The sequence below is a fragment of the Eutrigla gurnardus genome (assembly GCF_963514095.1).
Source record: "Eutrigla gurnardus genome assembly, chromosome: 4".
NCBI classification, from domain to species: domain Eukaryota; kingdom Metazoa; phylum Chordata; class Actinopteri; order Perciformes; family Triglidae; genus Eutrigla; species Eutrigla gurnardus.
The window spans coordinates 19,057,624-19,068,815 of NC_139918.1; the positions used below are offsets into that span (position 1 = coordinate 19,057,624).

At 41.9% G+C, this 11,192-nt stretch overlaps 1 protein-coding gene across 1 annotated transcript; it reads left to right on the plus strand.

Moving 5' to 3' along the window:
* Positions 1 to 6,519: 6,519 nt before the first annotated feature.
* LOC311012719 (neuromedin-U receptor 1-like) lies at positions 6,520 to 10,903 on the plus strand. Its single transcript, XM_084008333.1, has 4 exons — positions 6,520 to 6,637; positions 7,735 to 8,450; positions 9,003 to 9,230; positions 9,580 to 10,903. Exons 2-4 carry the CDS (start codon positions 7,763 to 7,765, stop codon positions 9,888 to 9,890), a joined length of 1,227 nt encoding a protein of 408 aa, XP_083864459.1. The 5' UTR covers positions 6,520 to 6,637; positions 7,735 to 7,762; the 3' UTR covers positions 9,891 to 10,903.
* The last annotated feature ends 289 nt before the right edge of the window (positions 10,904 to 11,192 follow it).

The window sequence follows — 11,192 nt, forward strand, 5'->3', positions numbered from 1 at the left end:
TAGAACCGTGAAAGTAATGAGAAAACAGAAAACAATCACAAAAAATGTTTTTCTTCATGAAGTTGAATTGGTGGATGCATTCAATTTTCTTATTAAAATTTATCAACAAACATGAACATAAAATTTATCAGCACCATACAAAAATGCATTATTGTACCTACAAATATAATTCATAGCTGCAAACAGAGCTATAGCTACCATTCATGACAAATATTAGAATATAAGAGGAAAACATAAAATAAAAGAATTAAAGGATTATTTTGTGAAAAACAGGTGTATATATATATCTATATAGTATATATGAAATTACAGTGAGGAGACTGATATCTTAGCTCAACTCAGCTAAATAATGAGAAGACCAGATGGGTGGCAGAGTTAAAATGTGTGATTTTCTTTCTTTGCACAAAGGCAGCCACTATCTCGAAACAGAGCCTGCAGTGCCTGATCCCATGGGAAGTGGGCTTGTAAACAAAGCTGCCACGTTATTGTGATGGCTGGAGCACATGCAGGATGAAGTCAGCGCACTGAACCCAGGTCTGTGATGATGGAAGAAGAGGCTGAAAAGTGATTTGATGTTATATGAGCAAGGGTAAATATAACAAAATAATTTAACAGAATTAAAGGAACATGCATGCATGGGGGGGCATTTTCATCATAGATCTTACATGTTTGGCACACGGGAGAAGTTTCAGTTGTTTGCAATCCGCAGCATTAAATCATTCCTGAAAAATCTCAGTTTAACTGATTAAATGATTCCTCCAAAGTTACAGGGCACTCTGCGTCATGTGGTCGGCGTAGCAACAAGTCAGTCTTCTTAAAGGACACTCGAACACGAGAATGCTGAGAGTATTCATTTCTTTAATGATGTATTGTTATTTATTTCCGAAGAATGTCCTGAAGTGCCTTCCCTCAGTGTTTGAAGCGATCCAGTATTACTGGCACCACGCAACGTAGGCTACTCTGAATCTAAAAAAAGCCCATACCCATGTTTGGAGAGGCAGTAGTACGACAGGGTGTCACTGCTGCCCTTTCCCTGAAGTCGGCACTAGTGACAGGAAGCGTAACAACCTCTGCAAAAGTGGGGATCAACATAATTATGGATTAGAGCGTTTTGAGCCGTCGAGGAGGACGGATGCTGGACTGAACTGCAGCACCAGGGTGCCGCGCTGCAGCTCCTCGGCTACAGTGCGCACCCTGCATGGATCCAAGGTTACATTCGGTCATCCTGGAATCTTCCCCAGTCCACTGTCATGTAGTGGTTTCTGTTTCTGTTACCCCACTGAAACGAGCTTATTGCACAGCGTCAGACTAGCAGTCGGTCAGCATGTCAGCATGACACAAAATGTTTCACTGATGCCATAATACATGTTTATGTTTTTCGAGTAGATTTGGATTTTTAAACTCTCACTTCAGATAAAGAAAAACTCCCCCAAAAACCCCTTCAACAGGGAAAAGATGGACAAAACCTCAGGAAGAGCTTCTGAGAAGGCATTTCTGATAGATGTTGTGTGTACAGAATAGAGCGACAGATTAAAAGTGCAATATAGACAATCCAGATGACAAAATGATATAATGTGATATGAAAGAAGATGGATGCAGGACGGCGTCGGAGTGTGTGAATTAGTCTCCGGTCTGTAACCTGAGGAGAGGAGAGTCTGCACAATCACACAGGAAGAACTACTGAAGCACCTCATTCACACAGACCGGTGAATCAAACACTTACAGAGAGGAGAGAGGAGATAGAGAGAGGCAGAGAGGGGGAGATAGAGGAGATATAGAGAGGAGAGAGGCAAGAGGAGAGGCACTTGGAGGATGGAGAAGCAGATCCAACGAGAGGAGTGAGGCACTGACAGCCCGAGTGAGAGAGGGGGGGGGTGAGAGGTCTCAGGGTGGCCAAAATATCTGCATTTTGAGAGTTTTACACAAGCAAAAGAGTCATTGAATTTAGAAGGTAAACAGAAGTTAGTGATCCTTCAAATAAAAGGAAAGGTTCTGTTGGGTAAAAGAGCCTTCCCACGACTGAGAGTCATCCACAGCACGTCTCAAATCATGGAGTGAGCCACACATGTCAGTCTCTTGGGAAGGAAACCCTTCAGAAAGACGGCAAGGAACGGCACCACTCTCATCCCCACACTCTTGTGAGTGTTCTTGTGAGCTCCATCCGATGACGCACATACAAGCCAACGTAAAACTCCAACGCTGCTGAGGGGTGATGCAGCCTGTTTTATGGGGCCACACGTCCTCCATATCTGAGCCCTGCAGACAAGCTCCTCATGCTTAACATTCAATTCATCTGTTCGTTAGAGTTTAAATGGCGAGTTTAGTCTATAAAGACCGTAGGCAGGACGCCGCTGCTGCTGCTGCCGAGTTCTGATGAGAAACAAGAGAGCTGAACTCTTAAATGTTAACACTGCTGAAAGTTCATAAATCACTCATTAATCTGTGACCGATACATTTCTGATCTTCTTAAAAAGCCAGTATCCTTACAGAGAAACAGTCATCATGTTAAAATCAAATTTGAATCCATATTAGTTGTCCTATTAATCTTCTCACTATTGATTTTAATTCTGGTTTTTATTACGTTTTATTACGTATTGCTTTTTTGTTTAATGCTTTTGTTTTTCCATGTTGCCCGTGTGTTTGAAAAGGTGCCACACAAATAAAGCTGCTTGCCTGTAAATGATCAGCAATGAGTCATTGTTTCAATTTCCAGAAGCCCAAGGTCGACCAACATCCTAAAACACTAAGATACTTAATCAACAATGACATAGAGGAGACAAAAGCAGCAAAGCCTCCAGAAAAAGAATAGTTGGTTTTGCTTAGTAAATGACTTAAACGATGAAGCAATTATCAAAATTGCATGCAGAGTAGTTTTTCTGCGGATCAAGTAATCACACAAACTAACCAGCTAAAATGAACCAAAGTCATTTATTGACCTTCAAGTAATATTTTCACATACGTGTTAATTTGCCCGTCCGTCCGATCTTTTCCATGTGAATGTAAAAGCAGAAAAAAAAATCTGAGTATGGAAGAGGATTTCTACACCGCTGCACCTCTTAGGAGTCGCAGTGTGATACAGGACTCACTCCGACTGTGTCTCTGTCCATAATGGACACAGTGATGGAGGCATGCTGCTAACTGAGCAGACTCACAGGGGAGAGAAGACAGAACATCCCCACTGGCCATTTTAATAGATTCACAGTCAACACACACACACACACACACACACACACACACACACACACACACACACACACACACACACACACACACGTGTTAAAGATGAAACTAGAAACTCTGGATGAGTGCTCGTAAATGTTAGATTTGCTCAAAAGCAGCTGCATTCACTGCTTGTAAAATCCCACCGTCTAAGTAACCTGTTGTAAACATGTCATGGAACTATTTGAAGAAAATTAAGCGTTCCAATATTTTCCAAGGTAGTTTTTTTTTTAGGGTTTAATATGACAAGGCTGCAATTATCATATTAGGAAATGGCTCACAATTACTTACTCCCTTAATGAAATGGGGTGGCTCCATTAAACCATGAAACTATCATAGATGAATGGGTTATCTGGGGGTTTGGGTTCAAAGCCAGCCTTTAAGTGAATTTAAGTGCAGGCCATGAATATGCACATTAAGCCTGCAGGAGCTGTTCGTTGCACATGACCCACGCGGCTCGCTTTCTTCATTTTGGAGAGAGTTCAAGATTGAATTCATTAAATCTACAAATGAGGGAGTGTGTTTTGATTAGAATATAACAGAGAACTAACATAAACATGCGGTGCAGACTGGACCACTATTCCTTCGTGCAGCCTCTGCAGCCACCTAAGAAAAGCTTGGCACAATTAAAATAAATCCCCCAGACATAAATCCTCCCGATAGCCAATCTGAAGCTGCAAACAAAAATGACACTGGCACGCAGGAAACGTCCCGCTGTGAGCTTCCCCGAGACCCCGCCGCCTCACGTGATGGCGAAGTCTCTTCGGGGCGATAATAAGTCTCTACAGGAACAGATGAGCAGCCGGGCCAGATTATTATTTGGAACAGTTTTTAGGGTTAGGGTGACAGTCATACAAACAATCCCACAATAATAAATGTTTGTTTTTCTATTCTTCAACCACGCAGTGAAGGGGATTTCTGGGAAGTGGAAAGTGTGTGACAGAATTTAGCAGGAAAAGCTTATCCAGACCTGATCTCACATTGTTTATGTTAATGAGTAGCTCAAGTGATGTTCTCAGAAACAAATGACAAGAATTGTCCGTTGAAGAAACATTTTTTTCTCTCTTCTTCTTCAATCTTTCTAATAAGCTCCAACCCCTGGATACCAGTAGATATCCACCATGTTAGTGATATTTTTGGATTTGATTCAGCCAGAATTTTAATTATCCCACTGAGAGTTTGGATCCGACCCCAATACAATTGGAGGTAATTGGATTTTGTGTTTATTTGTTTCTCTGGAGAAGGTGAAGTGAAAGGCATATAAAAGCATGTACCAAACTATCTGCATGGCTAGATGTCACTAAAGGGAAGAGAAACATTTATCAATTCATCAATATTGGTGAACTTACCCTTTACAATGTCTGCGTATAAATCACACTGTGACTTTAAGTTTTTGTACTCACAGTTTTGGAAATGGACCACCATTTAATAATGCTTGTCATAGCTTTTTGGGAAAAATTGCAATAATAACACACTTCAATGTACAAATAGGGTGTGAGCTGCAGTCTTTGAAATATTCATGTATTTGTTTGTTTGTTTTTTTGCCACGTATTATTTTTCTGTATTCCTGCTAATTCTCTTTAATAAAATATTCGTGGCATTTTTGTCACTGTCACCATCAAAAACTTCACTCACTTTACCTCAAAACATCAGTAAAAAAAACGCTCTTAGTCCCACTCAGAGCCAAATTGCATCATTACTCATCCCTCTGTTTTGTAGTCAGTAGCATACAGATGTGTCAAAAAGAAGGGGATTTTAAAAATAGCTAGTCTAAAAGCCATGTGCAAGTATACTGTTGAGGGGATCTCGTCACAATCTGAGCTTTTCGCCTTACTGGAGCCCCAAATAATGCTAAACAGGGACACCGATGAGATGATCGATGACCTCCAGGGAAGTTTCAGAGCCCCTGCATTGGGATTAAAAGCCGTTATTGAGTCAGAAGACGCTGCAGAGGGAGGCAGAGAAACGGGGAGTCTTACAGGCGTGTGCAGCCGACCAAAACTGGAAGTTTTCTGCCCTCTGACAAACTCGGTTGATGATTTATGGTGCAAATATATGGTCTCATCTATTAGCCAAGTATTCTTCAGCATGTCAACTATTTCCTCAGCTCTCGACATAAATGGTTCTTTCTTATTAATAGCTGAATTGGGTTTGCAGAAGGAAAAATACTCATCTGATTAAAATATTTTACAGCCTGATGTTCAATCATGCTATTCCACTTGGTGATTAACAAGCGTTAAACGTTTTAGAGCAGAAAGAAACCGTACTGAATAACAGCTTCTCATTGGCCAGCCGCCTGGGGTTTGTCACTCAGTTATATGTACAAATATAACTATACAAGCAGAGCCATTCAACAGCTTCTTCAAAGTTATTGATATGTAACAAGACTGAGGAGTACCATCTAGTCATGCTAGCGCCTAAATGTTAACAGTAGCATGTAGCAACAATGCTAATATGCTGCATACCGAGATTTCCAAATTAGCAGCGAAGTATGGCTGACCCTGATGATCATGTTATTCATTTTGCAAGTATTTGGTCCAAAATATTGGACCTGATGATGGAACGAAGCCTTCGCCACGCTGAGAGTCGTGCAGAGGCAATAGATATCCTCTCAATTCCAAGATCCTGAGAACCATGAATATAGTTAGTTATGTCACATTGTGTCAATGACAAATAGGTAGAAAGAATAATTGATGAAGGTGTGACGCAGGACGTTGTTTTGTATTTCATGCTGGTTTTAGACTTCAGGTTCCATTTGTTGCATCCAGTTATTGCCACCTGTCTCTGAATGTCTTACTTGAAATTCTTATTTAATTAATGATTGACACCTTCATTTTTCTCTCTGCCGCATGTCCCCACTCCACACAGGGATGCTCAGGATACGAGTACGACGAAAGCAATCTCAACCTTCATTTTCACTGCCGCAATACCACGTCTCTCAGTGGGAAAAGTAATAGGATGGACGATGACAAGGTATAGAGTCTATATAAGCCCTCATGATAATGGAAGTGTGTGTCAGTGTGTGTGTGTGTGTGTGTGTGTGTGTGTGTGTGTGTGTGTGTGTGTGTGTGTGTGTGTGTGTTTGTTTGAAAATGAGTAAGAGAGGAAAAAGAGGTTCAAGAAGTCACATTTGAGGACATAGAGAGATGAAGAAGATGGCTAGCGGTGAACAAGAGAGAGGAGAGAGAGAGGAGAGAGAGAAGAGAGAGAGGGAGGAGAGAGAGAGGGAGGAGAGAGAGAGAGAGAGGTGGGGTGAACACCAGCACTCAAATAAAGGAAGTCAAGGCTGCTGTGACGCACAGAAGCAGCAGTTACGATAAAAGTGGCAGAAAAACGAAAAAGTCCAGGACACGGAGAAATATGAAGATTGCACATATTTCTTAACAACATATTGATTCCTCGAGGAGCTCACAAGCAGGTGAGTGTTTGTTGTTGTTGTTGTTGTTCATGACGACCAGAAGTTATGGATGCAGATGGATATGGATAAACAAATCCAGCGTGGGAATCTAAACAAAAGCCTCTCCTCTGTGTTTTGCTGAACATCTATTGTAAAAGATTGTGAGTGACAGCATTGTTAATCCTTTTGGTGTTTGAGGACAAGAGAGCATATAAGATATTTAGGAATTACAGAAAGTTGATTGTTTTTCTCCTGAGCATATTTATACTTGCTTCCATAAGATGTTTTCAGACTGTTTCAAAGAAAACAACCAAATATACATTATTTGTTTTAATATACTTTGTCTATTTGCATGCATAGGTCGCTCCTGAATTCACTGCAAGTTAGCACCAAAAAATACCTCATTTCATAAAAGTGCTGAAACCAAAAATAATTGTCTTGTATGCAGAATTTTACAGTCCATATCTTTAAAGGGCAAATTTAGACTCTGAGCCAGAAATATCTGCTTCATTAGCACTTACATTGTTCCAGTTGCATTCTTATATTCTGAATGTTTGCCTGTCATTCATCCTGTTTCACAACAATTTGTTGCTAAAACCTTGATATTTTTCTGATATGGCGGTTGACAGTATAACCTCATTTATTTCAACAAAATGAAACATGAATTTTGAACCTGGCTTATCCAATGTTCAGATTTCTGAACATTAATAACTGTCATGATTAACTATTCAAATGTTCACCCAATTCACCTGTGTTTTCTCCCGTTACTGTAATTATTGCTTAATTCCATAGAATCATTCAACTTCTTGTTGTCTGAATGCTGCATTCACTTATGAGCACATATTCTCTGCTAGCTGCTATAGACGAGGTCTATGAACTGTTCAGTTAAAATTAGGATACCATTAGGAATGTTCCAGTAATTAAGTGTTGCACTTATGCAGATTGAGTGAGATACTTTCAGTTTATAATGTTGGTCAAAACCAGATCCTTCAATTTCCATGATGCAATTGAGTAGCATCTTTGGTAAAACCCTACATCTTTGAAACTCTACTTAAGGCTTCATGTCTAATATTGCTGGAAGACCCTTTAAAATCACCCTTTTCTCCTCTTACCATCAGGTTTAGGATTTGTCTGTCCATCAGCAACATGTCGGCGCTGAACTGCTCCATCCCCGCTCTTCTCGCAATCGGTGCCGGGTCGTTCAGCGACGTGGGCTGTCCTGCGGCGGCCGTGTTGTGTGGGATGAACGTCTCCTGGGTGTTGGCTGAAGCTACAGAACAAGATCTGGACGTCGTGTGCTTGAACGAGCAGGATTACATGGCCAGGCACCTGGGGCCCCCTCGGTCCCCTGTGTTCATTCCCGTCTGTGTCACGTACCTTGCCATCTTCTTGGTGGGGGTGCTGGGAAACTCCCTCACTTGCACCGTCATTTTGCGCCACAGGGTGATGCAGACGCCCACCAACTACTACCTGCTGAGCCTGGCGGCGTCTGACCTGCTGGTGCTGCTGCTGGGCATGCCTTTAGAGCTCTACGACATGTGGCAGAACTACCCCTTCCTGCTCGGGGAGGGGGGCTGCTACTTCAAAATCTTCCTGTTTGAGACCGTCTGCTTCGCCTCCATCCTCAATGTCACGGCGCTCAGCGTGGAGCGCTACGTGGCGGTGGTGCACCCTCTCAAAGTCAAACACATGACCACTCGTGCTCACGTCAAGAGGGTCATCTTCATGGTGTGGGTGCTGTCCATGCTGTGTGCCGTGCCAAACACCAGTCTGCATGGGATTATAGTGCTGCCTTCGAAGTTTGGAAGGGAGTTTCCCCGATCGGCTATTTGTCGTACGTATTCGATTAATTACTTTAGATTTTAGTTTTAACAGAAAATATTGCTGAGATTGGTCATTAGTTTTGCAAGTATGTGTTATAAACAAAAGTATTGATTGAACTGATGATGGTGCTAAATGAAAAGAGTAAGGTCCAACCCAGACAGTAATTATTATCCATCATGAGGGATTGATGCATATCAAAATGTCATATCGCTCCATCTAATAGTTATTTCGACATTTTGCTGAAACGTACAAAAGTCAACCTGGGGTGGTGCGAGGGCAAAAGTCACAAGAAGTCATGAGAGTACTGTATTGTTTGGGAAGCATGTCTAGCACGTTTTATTTGAGATATTTCACTGTTGAATATCCATAAATATCTATACTAGATGTCATGGTAATCCAAATGTTTGGCAATCCATGTAGATGTTGAGATATTGCTGGTGGACCAGCTGACAGACCGATATTAGCATCTCGAAAGCAACTCGGCTAGCATTAGCTTAAGAGGCTAATCTGATGCCAACGCACGCATAACACCTGTGATAACGATGTCCATCTCCATTCCTAGACGTGATTCAGCCCATCTGGATGTACAACCTGATCATCCTGATCTCCACGTTGGCCTTCTTCCTGCTCCCTATGCTGATAATCAGCGTTCTCTACCTGCTCATCGGCTTGCAGCTGCAGAGGGAGAGGATGGTGAATGTGGTGGAGACCAGCTTTGGACAGGAAAGCCTCTCCAGGTCCCAGAAGGAGAAACTGAGCAAACGCAACCTGCAAGTCACCAAAATGCTGTGTGGGTATAATGTCATTTAAATGTAATATATGCAAGTGCTTACATCCGGGTGGCAACCTCCGGGTCTGAAAAGTGAAGCCAATGTGGAAGTGCCTTAAACCTGCATTCTTTCAGATAGTCAACAGGGGGCGACTCCTCTGGTTGCAAATATAAGTCTGATTGTGGTCTACGAAAAAAATGACCCCACTTCTCTCTTGATTTACTACCTCAGTTTAAATGGTAAACATGAGTTTATGGTCTCATTCTCTAATTTCAAGTCCCCTGCAATACAGCATGATGTTCATTTCGTAAATGATGGTCCGTCCATCTGTCCAGTCGTTAACCTCAGCTGTCCATGTGACCTGTCTAGGTGTACTAGTGGTTGTGTTCGGCCTTTGCTGGGCCCCCTTCCACGTGGACCGCTTGATGTGGAGCTACATTGACCTCTCGTTGGAGCAGCACCAGCAGGTGTTCGAGCACGTCCACATTGTCTCCGGAGTCTGCTTCTACCTGAGCTCGGCCATCAACCCCATCCTCTACAACCTCATGTCCACGAGGTTCAGAGAAATGTTCAGTCACATCACTTGTCGTTCTAAAAGCTGGCTGGCTCGCCCCAGCTTACGGATGAAGCGACGCAGCACCTTGAGTGAGAAAATTGCCAATAGTACACAATGTACTTAGTCTGGAAGTCCAAGAAGGTTACGCACTGATGGGTGACAAATGAATAGCACCAACATGAGAAATGCAGCTAATACAAGAAACAGAGGGGTGGGTCATTGACTGGTGTGATGAGTTAATGTGACGCGATGATAAACAGACCCCCGAACGGATTAAACCATGTGACCGAAGTGACACACTCGCCTAGTGGATCTGGAAGTCCTCCAAACTGCAGAAATATCTAAAGTCACCTCAAATCCCATTCAGGGAGAGAAACAACGGAGGAACATCGACCGTTCTGACGCCAATGCTCAAGCGAACAATGAAAATTATCATATAAATGATACAGCAGAATTTGTATGCATGGGAAATATAACCCCATCGACTGCCTGAAAAGTAAAACCGTTCCATTAGTGCACAAGTAAACGGTGGTGCAGCAGCAAGAAGGTTGGATCATTTCTGTGTTTTCTCCCTGTGCCTAAATGTGTATAATGAATGGGCGAATCGTAAATGTATTTATCGTGTAAACAGTTTTTTTGTGAAGAATAACATTTCCAGGCTGGCGTATTTACTGCGAGCTATTAACACGCTGTCACATTAAAGAATGGATGCACAACGGCTCCCGTTTAAATGCGAGAACATTTGTCGGGGGTGAAAATGGAAGTCAATTAGTTGAAACGGGGGAATAAACATAAGGTAACGGTTTGTCCGTGGTATTTATCACCAGCAGAGAAGCTGATAAGTCATGTGCCTTACAAGGGTTCCCTCACATATTTCTATTTGACTTGATTTAACTCTATTGTGTACTTAGTCATAGAATGTACAATATTAGTGACGTGTTAAAAGCTTAATCAACAGAAATAGCACTTAAGAAATGTGCTAGGTTTGATCGATAGCCTACGTCTATTGCTCTCCAAAGTGTTGCTGTTGTTTCATGTATTTAAGTCGAGGTGAAGTGGAAAAAGCCAAACATCATTTTGTGCACCTATTTAACAATATATGCCGGAGAAAATACATTTATTTGGGTATTTATATGAAAATCCATCATCTTTCCATCATCTTTTTGCTCCCAACGTTATGTCTCGACTTACAAATGATACTGAAAACAATACCTGTATGTAGGACACCTGAATGCTCATCAGCTCGTTTATTAATGCACATGGCCTGTTGAAGTATTCTCTACTATTAAATGAAAGCATGTGTGTTTTTCTCTTGAAATAGTATATATAATGATGCGGCCTGCTCCAGCACTTCTGTGGAAACATCAAGGTTTAAGTGCTGCCCGCCACACAAGTTATTTATGACTTGAAGAAGCTCGTCTCTGTT